General features: G+C 39.9%; 1 protein-coding gene across 3 annotated transcripts in view; it reads left to right on the top strand.

Moving 5' to 3' along the window:
• The window catches only part of grik2 (glutamate receptor, ionotropic, kainate 2), a 350,278-nt gene that overhangs the window by 87,532 nt on the left and 238,320 nt on the right, over positions 1-24,426 (top strand). For all 3 annotated transcript variants that reach the window (XM_087837590.1, XM_087837588.1, XM_087837589.1), the window contains exons 3-4: positions 10,137-10,304; positions 12,933-13,190. In XM_087837590.1, coding sequence (XP_087693716.1) covers positions 10,137-10,304; positions 12,933-13,190 — 426 coding nt within the window. The remainder of the gene's footprint in view (positions 1-10,136; positions 10,305-12,932; positions 13,191-24,426) is intronic.

The raw sequence follows: 24,426 nt of genomic DNA, 5'->3' as shown, positions 1-24,426 counted from the left end.
GTGTGCAGATGAGTGAGGCCTGTGTGGTTGTTGGGGTCACAGGTTTGTGGACAGAGGATGAGTTTTTCTGTCCTGGGAGGCCAGCACACCACAGTAGATCTTCACAGATCTATATAATGGATTGCAGCAGGCTGTGCTGTCTGCCTTCCAAGAATCTGCTTCCTCTCATTATGGTTTGCCCATTGACATTTCAAGATGAGAGCAGTTCGCAAAGACTGTGACTGAAGAGAGATGCTGACATTTTGTGTCTGTGCAAGTGCTCGACGATGTTGGAGAAGCACTGACATTTGTGAAAGTGCCGAGCAGAGCATTCTTAAGGTTTCCTATCAGGAGAAAGAGGAAAATTACACATCGCACACTTATATCTTTTATAGTAATCTTCGCTCGTAGCATGTCAGAGGAAAAGATGAGTGGTGGGGAGAGAAAAACAAAGTGCAGGAAGGTAACAGGATGAGAAGACGGAGCTGAATAAAGGAGAGATGACAGAATAAACACAGCCTAGTTGCAATTCTCCAGCGGCTCGCTGCGTGAAAACGTCTTCTCGCTCTGAGTCTCCTGTACTGCTGCAGACAGCTCCCTGAAGTACAGAAAGCCTTCTGCTGTTGATCTTATATAAAAAGGTACAAAGTGTTCAGTACAAACAGACGGCTGAATAATGATGATACTGTTTAGTGAAAGAAACTCAGTGTCTCTGCAGGGTTTGCACAGGCGCACAGGACATGAATGCAGAGTGAAGAAGAGGATCAATCACATTAAAACCATAGAAGACTCTTTTATATTGTAGGAACTACATCCTACAGTGAAGCGCCCGGGCCTGACAGTCAGTGTGAGGTGGCACTATATAAAATTCAATGAACTCAATACAGTTATATATTATATATAATCTATATATAAAGTTAATTCATCATACTGGGAGAGTACACCATTATGACCATTATGACCATTTGATTTAGAAAGAAGTCATCTTGGCCCAAAGCGTTGCATTTATAATCCTGATTTTATGATTACACTCACTTTCCACGGGTTAGTGTCTGATTCAATAAAACATGCTTGCACAATTCTACCTGAACAAGGTCTTACAGGAACAGTATTCAATCAAAACATAACAAACATGTTGCTATGGAGGAGTAAGTAAAAACTGTTTGTGGTGAACAGCACGGAGAAATGTTACAGTGGTAGCAAATCAAACGATCAACATCAGACGAGTGTTTATCATAACACACTGTTAAAGAGAGTCTCCATATTTCCATCTTTAACTTAGAGTCAGACATTTCTCTCATATTATCAAACATTAACAATAGACCAGCTTTGTTTGATTTACTGCCTTTGATTATAAACCTTAAACAAATAGAGCTCCATCCTAACACCAGTGTTGGGTGTAATGCGTTACTAAGTAACAAGTTACTGTAATTAAATTACTTTTCCACTGAAAAAGTAGAGTAACTAATTACTGTTCATTTGTAGGTATTTTAATTAAATTTTAAATTTTAAATTAAATTTTCAGTGAAAAAGTAATTTAATTACAGTAACGCGTTACTGTAATTAAATTACTTTTTCACTGAAATTACTTTTCACTGAAAAACGCGTTACTGTAATTAAATTACTTTTCACTGAAAAACGTGTTACTGTAATTAAATTACTTTTTTTACTGAAAGAGTAATTTAATTACAGTAACGCGCTACTAAGTAACGCATTACTGTAATTAAATTACCCTTAAATTAACCTTAAACCTTTAAACAAATAGAGCTCCATCCTAACACCAGTGTTGGGTGTAATGTGTTACTAAGTAACAAGTTACTGTAATTAAATTACTTTTTCACTGAAAAAGTAGAGTAACTAATTACTGTTCATTTGTAGGTATTTTAATTAAATTTTAAATTTTAAATTAAATTTTCAGTGAAAAAGTAATTTAATTACAGTAACGCGTTACTGTAATTAAATTACTTTTTCACTGAAATTACTTTTCACTGAAAAACGCGTTACTGTAATTAAATTACTTTTCACTGAAAAACGTGTTACTGTAATTAAATTACTTTTTTTACTGAAAGAGTAATTTAATTACAGTAACGCGCTACTAAGTAACGCATTACTGTAATTAAATTACCCTTAAATTAACCTTAAACCTTTAAACAAATAGAGCTCCATCCTAACACCAGTGTTGGGTGTAATGTGTTACTAAGTAACGCGTTACTGTAATTAAATTACTTTTCACTGAAAAACGCGTTACTGTAATTAAATTACTTTTCCACTGAAAAAGTAGAGTAACTAATTACTGTTCATTTGTAGGTATTTTAATTAAATTTTAAATTTTAAATTAAATTTCAGTGAAAAAGTAATTTAACTACAGTAACGCGTTACTGTAATCAAATTACTTTTCACTGAAAAACGCGTTACTGTAATTAAATTACTTTTCACTGAAAAACGCGTTACTGTAATTAAATTACTTTTCACTGAAAAACGCATTACTGTAATTAAATTACTTTTCACTGAAAAACGCGTTACTGTAATTAAATTACCCTTAAACCCTTAAACAAATAGAGCTCCATCCTAACACCAGTGTTGGGTGTAATGTGTTACTAAGTAACGCGATACTGTAATTAAATTACTTTTCCGCTGAAAAAGTAGAGTAACTAATTACTGTTCATTTGTAGGTATTTTAATTACAGTTACTTACAATGTACTTGCGTTACATTGTAAAATAATTAAACTCGCTGAATATCATTATTTAATTTCAATAATTTGTCTTCTAAACGTAGAAGTAAACTCTGTAACATCGCTGTAGTGCAGCTGCGCGTCATTTCACGCCAGTTTGCTGCACAGTCGTTTTCTAAAGCAGAAGCTGTCGGACTGAAGCGAGGGGCTGTTTCATGAAGTGGACATATTCCCGCCTCTTCACTTTTCTGAAACAAGCAGACAAGAACATTACAGTAAAATGTAAAAACTATGGGCTGCTGTTAATAGCACAAGTAACCTACTGAAGCGCCTGACACGAGAGCATAGACGAACACTTCTGAGTGATCCTTGTTCATCATCCATCACCGCGGCAACTGCTGCTGAGCAAAACCTGATTTTACTTCAGCAGCACAGAAAGCGTCTGAGCTTAAAGAATGATTGCAGGCTACACTGTGGAAGAGATGCTGCCGCTGCTGTAGAGTCTCCATCTTTAAAAAAATATTTATTATTTAAAGAGTTTAATTTCTATTGTTTGCCCACTCGAGGTTTAGAGGGTAATTAAGTTACTTTTCTGACACAGTAATTCGGTAAGTATTTTAAATACAATATTGACAAAGTAATTAATTACTTTTTTAAAGTAACTCACCCAACACTGCCTAACCCTTGTACCTGCTGTCTGCGCCCACGACGTCTTTAAAAGCAGCAGCTGAGCTTGTGAAGATGATCAGCTGATCTGTGCTCCTCGGATCATTGAAGACTGCTCGTGTTAAACCCATGTTGAAAAATAAAAATTTGGACACTGCTGCACATAATAATCATCAGCTGATCTCTAACCTCCTATTGTTGGTTACATTCATGGTGGAGTCGTCTCAATGAGTAACTTCTCAAATATGAACTCCTGTCAGTCCCATTCAGCCTTTCATCGATATCCAAGCACAGAAACTGTTTCTGTTACATGATATTGAGTCTCGCACTGACACCACTGAGCTCACAAAGGATTCAACACTGAGTAACACACAGATTAGAAAGTGTGCCCGGCCTCACAGGAACGATCCAGGATGTTGTCTCCACTCACGCTCATGAATCACAGAGAACCTTGGATGCTGTGTAGAGCTGATTATCAGTTATTGGGCTCTTATTTAATCTCTGTGTGCTTCCTATGAGTAGTGGCTCATTATTATAACTAATCAGATGATACCCATGTATTTGGAGGATCCTGTCAGTTTATGAAATGTGACATATTCACCTGCATGAAATACACGTTTTCTAATGTAATCCAGCACGAGTGAGACTGATTTCATTTAAAACAGAACAACACATTTATATAAGTATATTTAGTCTATTGCATCTTACTGATAACCCTTTTTCTCCATCGTCCAGCATGTTTTTGTTCCTTTATTGCCTCCATCAGGCCTCCTCCTGCCCACTTGCACCCACATCCACACCCCTCCCACTCTCAGCCCCTCCCTCCCCAACCACGTGCACTACAGCAGCGGCTCCGCTGTGATAAAGATGGAACATGTTCTCGCAGCTCGTCATGCTACGCTTCCCGTTCTGCAGCACTGATGCTCTGATGCTGATCACCATCAAACTGTCAGCAGCTGGTGCAGAGAGTGGGTGGAGGAAGTCAGCATAGTTTCCCTCATAAATAATTTTCACTCCACAGAAATGATGAGCTGAAGCGAGATTATTTATGTCTTTTTTAAAGAAAATTGAGATGAAAGTAGAAAAACACGTGTTTTTGGAAAACAAAGAAACACAACACAGTTGTTAAAATGAGCTTTTTTATGAAACGCTGACTGTGAACCAGGTGTTCAGCTAACATCAAGTTTAATACGCCACAGATTGAATCGGTGTGAATTCTGACGCTGATAACAGTGGAACAGAGATGCTGGTTCGTCTGCAGGACCGTGGTAACTCGCCTTTGGAGCTACAGGTCGGGTTTGACTCCTGACCAGGCCATCTGAAAAAGAAGTGATGTTTTTGCTAAAGTTAATATTCCCAATCAACGTCTGACTCTTCAGTCCTGTAAAGATGACTCTGGCAGTGTCGTAATTAATCATTAATGACTTCTGGAAAAAGGTGGGAATCGTTGTGATGCTAACGAGACACATGTCCACAAAGGGAGCAGTAACTTCATGGATTAAACACAGTTGTTATTGAGTCTTTGTGTCAGCAGGGACTCTGTGTAGCTCAGCTCAGCTTTGGTTAAAACGATGGGTGACTGTGGCTCAGGTGGTGGATCAGCTCCTGATTGGAGGGTTGGTGGTTTGATTCCTGGCTCCTGCAGTCTGCATGCTAACCCCAAACTGCCTTCCGATGCGTTCCTCAGAGTGTGACTGTTTATTAGTTGCACTTGAGTTTAGAAGAATGGGTGAATGAGGCATGTTGTATGTTTTGAGTTCTCCGGGCGAGTAGAAAGGTCTGTATAAGAATCATTTACCATTTAGCACAAAGTCATTAGACATATAATTAGATTAAAACAACTAAGGTTGCCATGGAAATTCAAGCCACATTTTAAGTGAAGTAAAAAAAAAATGCAAACATTACAATATTTGCAATTTATCAGTAACAAAAACCACCAACCCATGAATTTGTGTTCCTTATTTTTAAAGTGAGAACAAATAATAATAAAGTGAGAAAAGTATTTAACAGTTTAGCTCTGCTTTGGTTATAAAGTATATTTGTAGGATGAAAATAAGACTGATGGAGAAACTGGTGCAGCATCGTTCTTTAGACCACATTCAGGTCACTGGTTGAACACAGACCCACATATCTGAGCTTAAAGTGATGTTAACACAAAGCCAGAACAGTCTTCTCAGAAACGTCTGGACAACCAAACATAAATATGAATCAAATAAGATGGGAGTTAGTTCACAGTTATCCCTGTCTGCACGGTGAAAGCATCTGAGATCACAACAACAACAACAACAACAACAACAACAATAACAACATTCAAGAGAGAAATTTATTTCAATGTAGCAGAAAAGACAAACAGTCTATTCAAAGCTAAATGATGTTTTGTAGCAAACAAGTTGCAGATTTTTAGTATTTTAAAGACAATGATTGCCTTTAATACAAAATGAAGATATTTTCTTATCAAGTTAAATAAATATTTTAAAATATGTGAATTATAATTAACACAGAGATGATAATTAAGTAGTTGTATTTTGTGTGGAGACAATGGAAACATGATTTAAACAGCCGGGTTTACCTGAGATAGTCGTTGTGAATCTTCGTCCTCACTCTGATTAATCAGTGTTTGGATCGTTTCATTCTCACTGCGTGTCCTGCCTGCTTCTCTGTGCTCGGACCGTTGGGATCAGAAAAGACGCTGTTGATTGATCACAACTACACTGCTGTAGATAAAGCAGCATGACACACACACACACACACACACACACACACACACACACACACAATGTTCTTAATTAATCTTTTAGTTAATTTATTTGGATTTTTATCTTCTTATATTTTTTTATATCTATCACTCTTCCCGCAAAGCTCAGAAGCTGAATATTTCACAATCATTAATACAAGAACTAGTCAGTCATAAGGGATCGACTACAGTATATGCGAAGAGGACCATCGAGGAAGAGGAGCAGAGGAGCAGAGACGTTGAACAGGAGTCTCAAGGGAGAAATCTGGATGACCCAGCGACCGTGCAATAAGAACTTTAATGAAAGTCAACTAAATCAAACTTTCTCTTATACCTGACCATAACCTAACTGTAACCTTGACACTAAAACCACATTTTGAGCCTCAAAAAGGCTTCAAACCTGTGAGGACCAGTGCGTGTGTGTCCTCACAAGTGACTGTTGGTTCTCACAAGTATAGTAGAATGCAGATTTCGGTCCTCACAAAGATAGCTAGACAGGAACACACACACACACACACACACACACACACACACACACACACACACACACACACACACACACGTAAAGCTTCCAAGGTGCTTCTTTAGCATCTTTAGAATGTAAAATGTTGTAAAACGTCTTCTCTTGGTTACTGAGTTTTTAGGAGATCAGCAGACTAACAGTGACAAACAGGTTACTCCGTAAAACACGATCTAGAAACACTTTGGTAGTTTGGCTGTAACATCTCCACGCTGGATCAATTTAAGATGAGCTTCATAACAGTCTGCACATGTGCACAGATTCCACCGAAGAAGCATCACAAACCCAAACACACTGAGGTCATAAAAGAGCAAATGTAGCACCAGTGACACTGACAAAACAAACACTAATATACAAAGTGGCTTCTTTGAGCTTTTTAAAAGATAGAATAAGTAACACAGGAATAATGTTTTTTATGCTTGTATTATCTTCTACATTACATCATCACATCTGCCGTCAACAATCTTAAAATCCTCAGACTCTCCACATGTGTTTGATACAGTCGGTGTACGTGATGCCTGTTAGTGGCACCTTTACTCTCATTCTAACCACCAAATACAACAACAGGACTAAAGTGTCAGCATAGTCTTCAAACGTGTTTGACCACAAACAGCAGCAACACTGTAACACAGCACCAGATACTTAGTTAGCTCATGTATTACTGTGATCGATCATGTTTGCTGACTTACTGAACGATACAAAGAGAATATACTGAGAGTATAGCCCAACTAAATGTATGCAAACTTTAATGCATGACACTGATGATGAACTTACTGAGTTATGACTGTTGAAGGGGAAAGCTCCACCGTGATCCCAGGAAACTGATGCATTTATATTGAGAAGTTTGGAAAAGAAACATTTTGAAAACCCAATTCTACTCTCTCGTTCATAAATGGCTTTACTGGAAGATTTTCTTTCTCCATCACTGCTCTATATGTCCATGAAGATAAACGAGAAGTTTATTCCTGCTCAGACTGTCACCATCACAGTCAACATTTACAACCAGAAGAATCATCACGGCAAATGTATGGTGTGTGAAAATTCCAAGCACTCGGTTTTCCAATTATAGTACATCCTGCTTAACTGATGCTTATTAATTCCTTCAAACTCATTATAGCATGTAAAATAGAGCTCCCTCACGAGAGGAATACTAATGTACGTTTCAACAGTTCAGCGGTCGTCTTTCAGCTCAGAGGTTTGCTTTACCTTCCTGCACCTAAACAGAATAAATACCACCTTTATTTATAAAGCACGTTAACATAAAACCAGAGTTCACAAAGTGCTGTACATGCTAATAGCATAAGTAAAGAAAATTAAAATGAGATAAGATAAAATAAATAACTAAAAAACTAAAATAAATTGAAACATGTTAAAACAAATAGAGTCAACCCCTCTAATCGATGCCAAAGGCTTCAGCGAATAAATATGTTATAAGAAGACTTTTAAATTCAGAAAGAGAAGAGGCCTAACATGCAAGGGTAGATCATTCCACAACTTTGGAGCAACTACAGCAAAAGCACGATCACCTTTAAATTTATACTTAGTTTCCCCTTTGATAAAGAGCATTTCTTAATATTTCAGTCGCTGTAACAGACTCAGTGTGTTTGCTGGTGACAGGTGTGTGTGCAGTGCTTGTGCAGCGATGTGTGTGGATTAGACTCGCTGAGAGCTCTGCAGTCAAGTGCTTGTAGTTGGAGTAAATAAAGCCTGGAGTCGGGGTTCCTTCTGACTGACACTAAGCCAGCGGGGTCAGGCCGTGGGGCTACCCCAAACAAAAAACCTTTTACCACTGCTCTTCACTGCTCGCCAAAGGCTTGATTGATTGATTCACTGGCCAATCAGAGTTCATTGATCACACAAACCCTTACCCCCAGCTCTCCAGGCCTTCTCTTAGTCCATTCATCTGCCTGTCAGACGTATCCACTCGAGGACCGTAGCTGTGAGTGCTCACACTTTTACAATAACCTCCTCTGGCTTTCTGAAGAAAATCCTTTACAGAGTTTCAGATGGAGGGCGATAAAGTTTTTATTTTAACGTCTGGTCTCCATCAGATTGCTTTTGCAGTAATAAAGGATTTTTCCTGGTGTAAAACCCATAAAAATGGGATTTTTGAACATGATGCGTTATTTTCGAGCTGATTCAGAGCCGTCACAGACATGTCAGGAACACACTGCTGAAATCAAACATGTCTGGTCCTTATAACGCCACATCTGACTTGGTAACAGAGAGATCATCAGTCACGACTTCCTATTCTGCTTGTGCCAAAAGATAATTCTTCACAGCTCTGTGTTAAATTGGTGAGAGCTGCAACTCTGTGGCCGGTTGCTTCCCATCAGTCAGACGTAGGTTGTAAATGTGACTCACAGATAGTTTCTAAGAGCCATCGAGGCCTTCAGCCTTGCCCACCTTCTCTTAACCTGGTCAGAGAGGAGGAAGCAGGTGGAAGAGCAAAAGGGTGTGTCTGAGAGGAGGCCGTAAGGCAATGAACTGAACTGATGACTCATTTCTAAGTATTTTTATCAAGTTTTGACTTTAATAGTGGAACAGATTCTGCCTCTGTGCTGCTTTTAACATGAGCGGTTATCGAGTAGTTTCATCAGAGTTAAAGTTACTGCTCAGAGGGTCACGCCTGAACCAACAAACACGGTTCCCTTAAAAATTCAATTCAATTCAATTCAATTTTATTTATATAGCGCCAAATCACAACAAAAGTCGCCTCAAGGCGCTTCATAGATACAGAGAAAAACCCAACAATCATATGACCCCCTATGAGCAGCACTTTGGTGACAGTGGGAAGGAAAAACTCCCTTTTAACAGGAAGAAACCTCCAACAGAACCAGGCTCAGGGAGGGGCGGGGCCATCTGCTGTGATTGGTTGGGGTGAGAGAAGGAAGACAGGATAAAGACATGCTGTGGAAGAGAGACAGAGGTTAATAACAGATATGATTCAATACAGAGAGGTCTGTTAACACATAGTGAGTGAGAAAGGTGACTGGAAAGGAAAAACTCAATGCATCATGGGAATCCCCGGCAGCCTACATCTATTGCAGCATAACTAAGGGAGGATTCAGGGTCACCTGGTCCAGCCCTAACTATATGCTTTAGCAAAAAGGAAAGTTTGAAGCCTAATCTTAAAAGTAGAGATAGTGTCTGTCTCCTGAATCCAAACTGGAAGCTGGTTCCACAGAAGAGGACATGCTACACTCAGAAACGTGGTAGAAAGCACCTGTTTATGATGGTCAGAAGCTCAACAAGAGCTTGGTCTCTCACAGAGACATCTTTGAGTTGAGTGTGTGAGTGTAGATATTTGGTATGTTTGTGTCCTGGGACTTGGATATACCGGATATGTGCAATGATTCAGAAGTAAGGCACAGGGCACAGTACTGTTATCTAACTGAGATGGTGGTTAACCTTTAATGACACGAAAGTCTTTTTGATTGTTGAATCTTTGTGGTAAAATTAGCCACTTTTAAAAAGCCATTAATTGATTTTCTATGTATTTATGTGAGCTGAAGTCTCATATCATTGATGACTGTTACTGATTGTACGCCTCTTTGTTTGCAGGGGGGATCTTTGAGTCCATTGAAAGTGGCCCATCAGGTGCGGAGGAGCTCGCCTTTAAGTTTGCTTTAAACACAATCAACAGAAACAGAACTCTGCTTCCAAACACCACACTCACCTACGACATCCAAAGGATAAACATCTACGACAGCTTCGAGGCCTCCAGGAAAGGTATTTGCTTGCTCGTGATTGTGTGTGCATATATATAAATATATCTGCAGTCACTGTTTCAGGCCCGTGAGCTGAGCGGCACTCGTTTAGGTTGTGGCAGTTATAATCAGGCGAGGGAGAAATGGCTGAGCACTACAAATGTAAACAGAGATAATTGATTGGTTCCACGTAATGACTCAGCGGCAGTAATTCAAAGACCTGCTTGGCCCCCAGAGACGGCCAATAAAGTGCTATAATCTATCAGTTTTCTGTGTGCATCAGGCTGACATTTCAAGTCCCTTATCAATTATGGGCCATTATATCCTGTCTTAGTGATTTACTCAAGTCTCTGTTATTAAATAAGGTAATCAGAGTGCACAGCAAATACAAGGATATGTGTTGTTGGTAGGTCATCAAACTGAAGATGCACCTGTAGACCTATGATAGGATATATTTAATAGATTTAGACGTGTTGTCAATAGACAAAACTACACATGAGGACAAAATTATTATCTCCTCTTTGAGCCACAAAACACTGCTGTGGAATTATGTGCTTTAACTCTGTAATGCCCAAAGCTTGTAAAAACCAGTTAAATGGGTTATCTTCCAGTTTACATCCAGTATGAAAACGTTAGCATGGTTTCGATCTGTCTGAGAAAGCATCACGCCAAAAACCAAAGAAATCCGTATAGACTGGTTAGAGTTGTTGATGCTCATGAAGCAAAGTTACCAAAGTGTTTCCAAGTATCACAAACTGGAGTGCAGACATCAAGAAAATCAAAGAGTCAGAGCAGGATAATCCCAACACGTTCTCACTCCCAAAGCGTAACATTTTACGCTAGGTGACAAATCGTCAACATATTACGTTTTCGGCTACCCACCACGTTCCTAAATGACGACCTCGGAAAAATGAGGAAAAATGAGAACCGTATGGACTCAATCTACACATGTTCGCTCTTTTTCTTCAAATCGCTTAGAAATACGCTATTTAACATCATTAAAGTCCTGCTTAAGCTCAGGAAAAAGGTTATGGTTAGGGCTAGGCATAAGGTTAGGTTTAGGGCTGGAATACAGGGCTGGAACGTCTATTACCGCGGGAGCATCATTGCACTGGATTTCGGCCATAACCCGCCGCGTACCTTAAGAACGCCGAAGGTCTCCTTTTGCGTTCCTCAGGAACGCCCCGGGATGTGACAAAATGTCGGCATGTTACGCCTCGGGAGTGAGAACGGGCTCATAATCCTGTTAGAGGAAGCCGACGATGTCAAAGATCTAGAGAGAGAGAGATGTCGAAAGACCCCATGACAACTGCCAAGATGATACTTGGACAAGTTGAAAATTGTTGACTCAAAGAAGAAGAGACACTTCAAGCTGGACTGCAGTACGCTAAGGTAACCTGGAGAACGATCATGGATCCTGGGAATGCTTCCTTTGGTCAGATGAGACAAAGCTACAGTTGTTTGGCCACAGCGCTACTGCGTATTTACCAAGAAAGAAGGAAGAGGCGTATAACCCAAAGTGTAGGGATGCTTCAGGGAATCTGGAACTGGGAATTTCGTAATTGAATACTGGGTCTGGTTTGTTGTTTTGTCTTCCCACACTTTAATGATCCAAAACATATTTTGCTCCTAGTGAAGCGCAGCCTCTAGAAGACCAAAATGAATGATACTGACTGACCTGCACGAAGCCCCGATACGAGTCCTATTGAAAATCTGTCGGATGACTTGAAGACCAAGGTCCCTGTCAGAAGACCATTAGGAGGAGTTTGAGAGAACACAGAACAGGATTGTAACTGCAAGAAGAGAGAGGTTGTTAGCAACCCTCTCTTTTATATACAACATGAATACACTAGTTGGTTGTGTTACCTACTGCGAAGAGATGTATTGCGGATGAGTTGCAGATTGGTGCAGACTGACTGCAACATGATGGCAATCTGTCTGTGTTTATAAATTAGCAGTTACTTGCAGACCTTCTCCAATCTGTCCAAGTGTGACTGTAGACAATTATTTAAGGACAAGTTGCCTCCCAGTAGGTGATCCCTGCAATTGCTATGAAAAGTGCAATGACTGAGGGCATCGCTAAACCTCTTGGTGACCATTTAGTCTCGACAACTACCTGCAATCAGTTGCAAGAAATCTGCAACCTGTTGACTGTAGAACAAAGAGTTTCGAGTCTTGGTGATTGGCTGCTTGAGTAAACAGTGTTGTTGTCAATTTCTAAAAAGAAAAAAAAGGAGGAGTTTGAGAGGTTTGCCAAAGAAGATAAGGCTGCACTTACTGAAAACTACAATCCTGTAAAAACGTATCCAGTAAAAATCATGCACAGTTGCATCAGGGTGACTAATAATGTTGACCTTGGTAGGTTTTAGTTTTTATGAAATAATATGTTACTGTATGCAAAGCAAAACGATCAAAGCACAAAAAATAAAATAAAACTAAATAAAACTAAACCTTTGAAAAAAATTTTCATAAGAATGAATAATGATGAATTGTAAATAAATAATTCTGTCCTCATCTGTAACGTATGCAAAGCTAACCTGTGTAATGTTATATACATCTATCAGTGGTCTGATGCAGAACACAGATTAATGTTGACGTATTGCATCCGAGGAGCAGCGGGCTAACCAATGTAAATGCTTTGTCTCCCCAGCCTGTGACCAGCTTTCTCTTGGGGTAGCAGCGATTTTCGGCCCCTCTCACAGTTCCTCTGCTAATGCTGTCCAGTCTATTTGTAATGCCCTTGGGGTCCCACACATCCAGACCAAATGGAAGCATCAGGTGTCAGACAACAGAGACGTCTTCTACGTGAGCCTTTATCCAGACTTCTCCTCCCTCAGCCGGGCGATCCTGGACTTGGTCCACTTCTTCAAATGGAAGACGGTGACGGTAGTTTACGATGACAGCACTGGTAAGACCGCACACACAGTTCTTGTCATATATACATTTAAAAAACTTTGAGAGTTTATAAATGTTTTAATAGCATTTTTGCTAAAATCTTGTATTGAATGTTCAGTTTGTGTTTGGGGAGAGGAAAATAGTGGAGTGGTCTACTGTGAAGGTGTGGACATGACTTTTATTTTTGTTGGACAAACGAACAAGAGCAGGATGGTTAAGTTCAAACTGCATCCAGGAGAGAAGCAACCGCATCATACTGCTAACAGAAATCCATCTGCACAGATAGCATGCTAACACAAAGCATGCTATCTGTGCAAAGAGCATGCTAACACAAAGCTAGGCCCTAATCTGCAGCAGGTTACAAACGATGAGCTACGTGTTCATGCAGGTAGAAGAATTATTGTGGAAATGACTTTAAGTGTCTTTGGATGAACTTTGAACTTTGCTTTATGTATATACATAAAAACTAAAAGAAAGATCCCGTATATGTCCTCATTAGGATAGAGATTTCTCTTAATCCAGGTGACTGTGGCCTTTAACCTGTTCACTAATAATTATGGGACAGTTTCTTTCAGATCAGTTTAAAAGTTTTGTAACAAATAGATTTAAAAATACTTTCCTCGTTGAGTAATTAAGTAACATACTGCATTACATTTAAGAAAAGTAAGACATAAAGTGTAATACATCACAAACTGCTGAAGGTTTGGAAAATAGAGGGTTAAACTTTTTCAGTCTGACCTTTCACACGTTTTCCACAACAAACTACAAACATTCATTCATTCGTTTATCTTTCAGTGTAATCTAAAAAACAAAACTACAGCAGTGCTACAGAAGAACTCTCTGTGTCACTTGCTTTTACTGAGGTTTTACTGAGGTCATAATCTGTGAGGAAGTAGCTTTTCTCCTTATGCGGTGAATGAAACCTTGTTCAGACGATGAGTCCAGTCTAGGTCACCAGATGACAAATAAGCCAGCAGGCTGGGTACATGGACCATATGCCAGAGGTCAGGGGAAGTGCCAGCATGGAGACAGGCTGCCAGGCCTCCCAGAGAGTCCAACAGACAGGCTGCAACTGAACTGGCCTGGATCGAAGAGCTGCAGTGCATGTGTTCAGCTAGAGCATGCTTTGTGGAACAAACCAGCAGGCACACATGATCAGGGAAATCTGCAAATAGCAGTGTGACAGCTTTTATCAGTGGTTTACTGCCCTTACTTCTGTTGTGAATAGTCAGGACTGAACATAAACAGTGGAAAAGAGGTTTTAAGTCATAGACACGTGAAGTTTGTAGTGTTAGTGACGGTGCATTCACGCCGAACGGGATAGACGCGACCAGATCGTCAGGTTTACATGAAGTCAATGGAGGAGCGCGATGAATTCAGAAGCAGATTTGCGTCACGAAAACGTGTTAGTCACGTGTGGTGTGGTGCATTCACGCATATCACGTCTACAGCTTGAGTTGGAAAAATCTGAACTCCAGCTTCAAGTCGCGCTGCGACAACCAATCAGGAGCCTGGTGATGCTCTGACCTAGTTCAAAGGGGCGGGTCCAGCCAAAGCTTTAAGTCCTTTTTATTCCTGTCTCCCTGTAAATAGTTTATATATTTATGTTTAATGTTTTTCTGTTTGAGAAGTTTAATATTATTTCAAATAAATGTTTGTAATGACTAATGTCTCAGTTCTACTACACAGCAAATACTGGCACACAGCTTGACATGTAAAATTCATTTCATATTATACTAATGAAAAAATATACTACTACATAGGAACACAGTGAAGACCAATTATTTAAGGGCATAAAGAGAGGTTTGTTTATTTTGGAGGCAAGCTCCATTTATTAAGAGAATTTAAAAAAGGCAGGAACGCTCTTTAGAGGTTTGTGGTTGGCTCAGAGCTGTTGTGGGAGTAATGGATTACATGTACCCGTGTTAAGTAATTAAAATACAAAATAAGAGTAACTGTATTCTGTTACAGTTGCCTTTTAAATAGGTGGTAATCAGAATAAAGTTACTTTGTTGAAATAAATAGAATCCACGGGGGTCATTTCCTGTTTCATATGTTAGGCTGCCCCCTCTCGATGCCATCTCCAGTCTTGGTGACTAAACACAGCTGGACGCATCTTTAGCTCAGCTGGATGAGCATGTCGTCACATATCGTATGGCTGAGAGCGGCCGGCGCGGGTTTGACTGCGAACGCTGTCAGCTGGCGTCAGTTCACAGACTGCAAACTGTTAGGTCGTTTCTAAATACTCAAGTACGCGAGTCTGTACTCACGTTTTCACGAGTCAGCACTTCTTACGTTCACACGGGAGTCTGGACTTACCGACTTCCCCAGCTCGATCGCTCTACAACATCATAGCTCCGCGGTTTTACTGCCATCCCCTCTTAATTTAACGGTGATTGATATCTGCAATGGAAACTACACATGATGTAGTAGCTCTCTGCAAGAAAAAAAGATAATTTAAAAACGTATCTTAAGCACTTTGGCTAAACTCTGTTTCATAATGTCTCATAAGCTTCATACAGTTCAGCACAATCACTACATGACAGAAACACAATAAAAACAAACAGGTGAGATGTTAGAACGCTTTTATTTTTATTTTAGTAAACACTCAAACCTGCAACAGCTGCTGTGTTTGGAAGAGAACTGAACAATATTTAAAATATAATCTGATCAGTTTTGGAGCAGCCTTCAAGTATTTTGTGTGTGTGTGTGTGTGTGTGTGTGTGTGTGTGTGTGTGTGTGTGTGTGTGATGGAGTTTATGGGTGGAGCTTTGAAACTGATTGATCCACAACTGCAGTTAATTAAGTTGTAAAGTGGACACAGCTAGTTCATGCTGGGGTTAACAACAGCTTGATTTTCTGTCTTGGTGATGGGAAATGAGATCCTCGGTTGACCTACAAACACCTTTACCTGCTCAGTGTCACCGTTTACACAGGTGACGTGATAGTAAATGCAGATAGCGCTGATGGAGGACACTGAGGGCAAACTGAAGCACTGAAGGAGACTGGTTTGAATCATTGTTCCAGCAGGACTGGGTTTTCTTTTTATTTGCTTTCTTGCTGCACTGCTACCTTTAGCTACCTGCCTAAAGTACCAAGACAAAGGCAATGTAGCAGAACATTTCTATTCTATATAATCTCACGGATTCTTCCTCAGGAGTCCACATCTGTTGTTCTCCACCTGTTTCCACAATGGGACATAAAAAGGGGGGGGAGAGAAACAATCTCTCTTTGTGTGCTGCTTTTCCGCCATGAAGGCGGCAAACAAGCAAATCAATAACAATAATGGTCCTCCTCTAACGGCTCAACTTTGTAATAGGCAAACTGAAATGGCAGCAGCATGTGTTATAGCTCCCCCAGTCAGCCATTACATCCGTACAACAACCAGGAATAGCACTGCTGCAGCTGCTGCTGCTGCAAAGTTTGATTACACCCACCATATATTTGACTGTGTGCTGTTGTATCAGCGTGCTCCATGGACCAAATGTGTCCAAGCATCAGGTTTAAGGTATGACCAATGAGTCATTTTGTCTGTTAGTACTACACAACCTTTTTCTGAACAAGAGTCCAAACATCTAACCATCAAGGTTTCAAGCTCAGTCTCTTACAATGACACGAGTGATACAGCTTTGTGGTTGTTCATGTTGAAACTTAGTGAACTCCTGTTTATAGAGCAAGTTCAATAAAGAGATCATCAGCAGGTACTGACTGTGGTTCATTCAGTTAAGCTATCTGGCAGTTAGACTCTGATGGCCCATCACAGCAAAACAGAATCTCATAGCGACAGGAATTAAGGGGAGAATCCCCCAGAGTCTTGATGCTGGTGGTGGAGATGAAGATGGAGCTTTTAGAAAACACTATTGAAAGCAAAACCATCAAGTTATTAGAAAAAGACTTAACTGACATAATAGAAAATTTGGATGACACACTAAACCTGTGAGGTGTTTCCTGCTGAAAGTCTTAACGTCTGTCGTTATCATCAGATTCTGTGTACACTGAATGCTGCTCCGGTCTAAACGTGTTTGTTTGTTTGTTTGTACTGGCTGTTTATAATTTGAGTATCTGTGCAGGAAGTTGTGACCAGTTGACTGCTTCAACACTGCAATCAGTAGGTAGATGGAACAGACACACCCCAGTCTGCTCCTAGTCCAGTGATGGAAGGCTGTTAGAATAGATTACTAGCTGTTATGGATTTCAGCAAGAGTGAATGTGTAATGAAAGCAAAACATGACTAAAGCTAGAAAGTTTACAAACTGAGGAAAATGTTCCAGAATACAAATATAATGAGCTGCTGATAGTAGAGAAATATTCCTTCTTTCAGTGCCAGTGAACAAGCTGAAAGGGTGTTTCACTCAGTTTGACGAGGAAGATGGATAATATGATAGAATGTGTTGAAAGGTGTTCCACTCAGGTTTTTTAAGGTCAGTAAATCCTGACGTGGCAAAAAGAAATCTTTGAGCAAAATAAAGTGCTGATGTTTCACAATCCCAGCTAGCCACTGTGCGCGTACAGGTCCGAATCCACGCCAAGCTGAAGTCTGGTGTGGGCTGCCATCAGCTCTTAGTTACTTCTGTAGTTACAATTGACATCGACTTTAAACTCAATTCTCCACCATCCATGTGTCAGTTCCCAATAACACACAAAACAGCTCATTGATATTCAGTGAACAGGCTCTGATCTGACTGGCACACTCCTGACCAATCACATTGCAGCAGTGACTTCAGCCTCGTCTCACTGCTCAGCACACGTACATGCTACATACATGCTACATACATGCTGCATACATGCTGCATACATGCTGCATACATGCTGCATACATGCTGCATACATGCTGCATACATGCTACATACATGCTGCATACATGCTGCATACATGCTGCATACATGCTGCATACATGCTGCATACATGCTGCATACATGCTGCATACATGCTACATACATGCTACATACATGCTACATACATGCTGCATACATGCTGCATACATGCTGCATACATGCTGCATACATGCTGCATACATGCTGCATACATGCTGCATACATGCTACATACATGCTGCATACATGCTGCATACGTGCTACATACGTGCTGCATACGTGCTACATACATGCTGCATACGTGCTACATACATGCTGCATACGTGCTGCATACATGCTACATACATGCTACATACATGCTGCATACATGCTGCATATATGCTACATACATGCTACATACATGCTGCATACATGCTACATACATGCTGCATACATGCTACATACATGCTGCATACATGCTGCATACATGCTACATACATGCTACATACATGCTGCATACATGCTACATACATGCTACATACATGCTACATACATGCTGCATACATGCTGCATACATGCTGCATACATGCTACATACATGCAGCATACATGCTACATACATGCTACATACATGCTACATACATGCTGCATACATGCTGCATACATGCTGCATACATGCTACATACATGCTGCATACATGCTGCATACATGCTGCATACATGCTGCATACATGCTACATACATGCTGCATACATGCTACATACATGCTGCATACATGCTACATACATGCTGCATACATGCTGCATACATGCTACATACATGCTACATACATGCTGCATACATGCTACATACATGCTACATACATGCTGCATACATGCTGCATACATGCTGCATACATGCTACATACATGCTACATACATGCTGCATACATGCTGCATACATGCTGCATACATGCTGCATACATGCTGCATACATGCTGCATACATGCTACATACATGCTGCATACATGCTACATACATGCTACATACATGCTACATACATGCTGCATACGTGCTACATACGTGCTGCATACGTGCTGCATACATGCTACATACATGCTGCATACATGCTACATACATGCTGCATACATGCTGCATACATGCTGCATACATGCTGCATACATGCAAGATTTGAGATTATTTAGCGAGATTATTTAGAGATTATTTATAAACGTTTGAGACTCTTCATGGGTGAAAGCCTTCAAACCACAGTCCCATATTTATTTGCTGAATAATAATTATGTGAAAACTGACACAGTGAGTGGAGAAGAAGAGGCACAGAGATCTCCTGCTGTTACCCTCCATTCCTCTATCATACATATAGGAACTTATTTGCTCCCATTCTCAAATTTTGTGACAATTTTGGTGTTGATATATGTGATGCAATATGTGAAGAGTACAATTAATTACAGAGACTTCAGGGAAACCTTTTCTTAGCATAAATCATTGAAGTCTGGGTGAATAAATCTAGTTTCCACTAATAAATACATATTTTCTGTTTTAGCTTCCTCACATTTACACCCATAGACATGTTGATGGGGAGGCAGCAGCAGGATGCATGTGCACATTTCTGAAGCTTTGCTTCTGCTTTAATCTTTCTCCAGGTTCTCCGAATGTCATTGAACTTAAATAAGCTGTCCAAAGTGGTGAGGGTCAAAGTAACCTTGACCCTGACTCTCAGCAGCTTAGTGACTCATCAGCCAGTACTCCTATCACACATGTGGATCGGCCGTCTGGAGGAGTTACTTCAACATCTATATGGCCAATGATGATTGATGGCTCAGTAAAGGGAACTCTTATTCCTCGTCGGGGGCAATGGACTAGAAGGGGAGTTCTCTTATAAGGATATTTATCACAGGTGGACCAATCTGGTTTATGCTCGGGAGACTCCCAGACGGCCCCATAATAAACGCTTAGGGGGGATGAAATATTCATGCAGAGTTAAATATGGATCCACAGTCAATACTGATCAGCGCTGACACTCCTCTTTCCTCCCACTTGAGAATTTTTTGCCAGTATTGCCTGTGCATGCAGATTTTTAAAGGCATGAAGGAGGATTCAGCCATGCAGAAGGGAAGGAGGAATATCTCAGGTGATGAAGCGCGTTAGAGTGCTGCTGCAACATGTGTTTGTGATGAGGAAGTGCAGCAGTCAGGTGTGTCAGCCTGTTTTTATTGGCGTTAACTAACTAACTAACTAACTAACTAACTGTAAAACAGAGCTGTGCTAGGAGCTGAAGCTGTTTCTCTCCTCAGACAGCTCAGAGAAGATGCACAAAGACACGTTTCATTTTGGCTGGAAACACGCAGATTATGAGAAAATTAGGCTGATTGTTTTAGTGGCAACAGTGTTAGAAGATCTTTACTTACAACACTTCATGAATTTATATAAATCCTGGGAGTCACTAAATGGATCAACACGAGTACATCTGTACATGCATCTGTCACAAACACTTACTCCACTGCCACTGATTTTAAGATTTAAATGCACAGCACTCCTTCATTTATTGACTCTATAGTGATGTCAGGCTGTAAGGCTGAGGTCCACCTGTCAACATGAACCCATCATTATGTTCTTACTGTAAGCTCATGTGGCCTGCTGCATTCTTCCTGAAGGTCTTCTTTCTGCACTGCTTCCTGGCTGATTTAGTGAAGAACTGTGAACTATTATCACTGCTGTCGTTATCATTTAGTCTAAGCTGCCAATAACAAGTGATGGAGGAAGATTTTAAGAACCAGTGCTTTAGTGAAAGTGCACAGGTGATCAATGATCTCAGAGCAGCAGCAGCTTCATCAGTTTCCCACCAAGGCCACGAGTTTATTTGCATTGCACCAACTTCAGGTGTCATCAGCCCATTCAGTAGGCGTTATTATAGTAATGAGCCCCATAGATGTGGGCCGGTGGCGTCTTCCTGCTAGACGGTCAGAAGGTTTGTTATCATCCATTAAGATGAAGCATCACTAACAGGACGATGGGAAGACTCCAGAATCCATTTTCACTGCTTTCTGGTGGATACAGCAGCGTTTACAGGTAAGACCATTTAAATGGAGAGATTATGATACGTCAGTGAGCACTGAAAATGTGATGTTATGTGTTGAGAAAGCAGCTTTGAGATGCATTTGTAGATATTGTTACGTGTTTTATCACCTTTACGCTGCTAGCTTAGTTACTGTGCAAAGGTATTGTAGTATACTGTCGTACAGTGATTACTGTCAGGAGACTAAGTTGCTAGTTAATTAAATTAGCAGTAAAATGGTTATTTGCAGCCTGATTCTGAATATCCTGATTATCTTCAATGCATTTTTAGTCAGTATGTGCTAGTTCCACTGCTTTGTTCAAACTGTATCATATCGGCTCAGGATCAATGTAAAAGTTTGGCTCCTTTACTGCTGCATGACAAACCTCAGGCTGGTGTTTCCTGCTGGCACGCCTGTGAGGCCGTTAGAAACTCACAGTAATGTTTACATGCAAAGACTGCCCGACTCTGTAATTCTGTAAATGATCAGTGACTGAGGCTGACAGTAAACACTTGCTGTCCTCTATACTGTATTTTTGTGACTGAGTTATTAATACGTTTTATGTTGTTTGTTTATTAATAGAGAGAAGATAGATTTAAGAAGTGCAAAGAGAAAAACTGTTGCTTTAATACTTACAGTTTGGAGACCTGTGTTCAACATGTCCCCTTCACATGTCATTGTAGTTTTTGCTTTTGTTCTTTCAGAGATGGATTGGAAATTAAAAAGATTTTTCTCCTCCCCGACCCTTAAAGCTAAACTTCACCTGATGGAGTACAAGCTTCTTCTCAGAAACAAAGGTGAGCAACAATCCTTGATATGTGCTTTTAACATATTAGTGATTTATATACCAGCCTTGTATTCATTTTTCAGGTGGTTTGTTCATCCACAGAAGCTTCATTTGTCACTGTGGGGCTGCTGTGTCACCTGAAAAACTCATGTCATCCATTCTCACATGATGTTCTGTTTACAGAAGGATTTTAGAGAAACGTATTCCTCTGCCAAAAGGGAAGGCTCCAGTGTTTCCATAGATTACCTCTGTATGAATGTTCCTCAGCTACAGTCAGGGCTATCACAGGCAGGTGGTCAACATTAGGAGAAGACAGGAAGTAAAAGGATTTCCAACAGGCAGCTGCAGTGAGGCCACAGCCACCTTACACTGACACCAGAAAGCATCTGAAAGAAGCTTTTTTTGCTAGCTGTTTGTCATTAATAAATTAAAAATATTTATAAATATATATTTGTAAAGAGAATTTCAGTGGATTTTCTGTCACATGTATTGTGTTAGCCCCGTGATAAACTGGCAGCCTGTCCTGCCTTTGTCCTGTGGATGGGCTTCATCCTCCTGCGACCATGAACTGGATACATCGTTTTCCAATTATGTCATCTGATCATTTACCAACTTAAAGTAGCAGTTTTCACCCGACAGCCGTATCCACACTGAACACTGAACTCAAAAACCACTGACTACAAGACTTATTTATTTATTATGTGTAATATTTATCACTTCTACTTCTTAGTATTACCTCTGCATACATTTCTTATTTATACTATTATTAGGCACGAGTCCATATCCTGACAGTGCACCATAATGTCGTTGCACATTCTAATATAATGAAAATAAGCATTTAATCAAAATGTAAGCAATGACAAATTATAAAACATAAACTTGACATTAAAGTATAACCACATGTTCATTTGTGGACATTTAGTTGAATGTTATTCAGTGACTTTTGCATTTGCCATTTGCAGCGATACTTTCTTTTTTATCTTCGTCTGTTCTGTAAAATAATTTAAAGTGTAATGACTTCAGACCAAATGTTTGCTATGGTCATATTGTAGAAGCATTTCTCACGTATCAGTCAGATGCTGCATAGGACGCATGTTGTAACATTATAGTGTTATTTGCTGTATGTAACTGTGGCTATTCAACCTCATTAAACAACACATTCAAGCTGCATGATGCACATAAAATGACTAAAATCATCTTTTTTTGGTTTATTGTCTTTGAACCAGCAGATAAAGCCCGTGGCATTCACAACAAGTCTGTGAAGAAATATTTGAGGCCATGCACTGAAAAGGTATTTTTATTAAGATATTAGGAGTAACAGTTACTACAACTCTGTGGTTGTGCTTTAGTAACGGTCACAGTCTAAGAGGTCTGCTGTTGATATTTGACACAGATAGAAGCTCATTTCTTCTGAATATAGTTACAATTACATATTTTTAGAAATACCTCAAACAGCTTTTAAAAGTTTGACATTGTGATCATATGACACTAGATATCAGGTGATGTGATTTAAGGTCATTTACACTAACCAGTGTCAGTATAACTGTAACATGTTTTTACATTTCTGAAACACGTGTATGAATATAAAATATAAAAATGGCAAAGAATGGCAGACTTCTATTCATTGATACAGACATATACATACATTATGAAACGTATGTGTCCTCGATAATTGTTTTTTTTATCATGTCATGTGACATCCGTGACCAAATTGACATGACAGAACCCGAAACACAGCCCAGCCACAAAGTGAACTAACTCATTTAGCTAAAGACAACAGGGTTAAAGACACTCACTAACCTACCTGAGACATTGCATTGAATTATTGTTTATATCTTCATCGTTTCACCTGACTGGTTTCAGCTCAGATATTCTGCTTTTTCCTTTTGGTAGATCAAAGCAACTCGTGCTGTTTCTGCTGCTTCCATTTTGATGCCACAAAGAAGAAGAAAGCTTCAAACAAGTGTGGATCATGGTCTCAGTGCACAGTGTGCTGTTTTAAGATGTGTGATATTAGGGGTTGATGTTTTAAAATCCTTCCATTTATAAAATTCACTAAAATGGAGGCTGAATGCACTTTGCATCATGTTGTTACCTTCAAACATGAATAAGGTTTACCTGCAGGAGGTTTGATGGGGCAGATACTTAGATATACACATGCACCTTTTCATTTCCATTCAAGAATCCTACTTTGATTTCAGTTTACATTAATATTTTTGAACCAAATGTTGGATGTGACTATGATGGACTGGACACCTGCCCAGGGTGCAGACTGTCCTTCAGTCAAGGATCCCAGGATAGACCACAGCCCAACAACAACAACAATGAACTGGGCTGTCAGTGCTCAAGTTCAAGTTCAAATTTTATTCGCCACATGCAGTGGCAGGTTGCCCTGCAGTGGAATGAACCCACCCCCCGACCTTACACACACACACAGACATCACATGGGGATACAAGTCAGAGAACGGTTGCATTACAGAAAAACACTGAAATGTACACTACAATGGGAAAGTACAAGAGGAAAAAAGAGACCTCTACTCATGCTGGGCTATAGAGGACAGCATGAGAACAGGAAACAAAAAAACTCTGCACAGAAAGCACATAAATGTCCACAGTA

The sequence above is a fragment of the Neolamprologus brichardi genome, unplaced genomic scaffold (genome assembly GCF_056152115.1).
Source record: "Neolamprologus brichardi isolate AB-2024 unplaced genomic scaffold, ASM5615211v1 NODE_ptg000036l+_length_2141236_cov_1, whole genome shotgun sequence".
In the NCBI taxonomy this organism is placed as follows: Eukaryota; Metazoa; Chordata; class Actinopteri; order Cichliformes; family Cichlidae; genus Neolamprologus; species Neolamprologus brichardi.
This window is presented reverse-complemented; position numbering and strand designations above follow the sequence as displayed.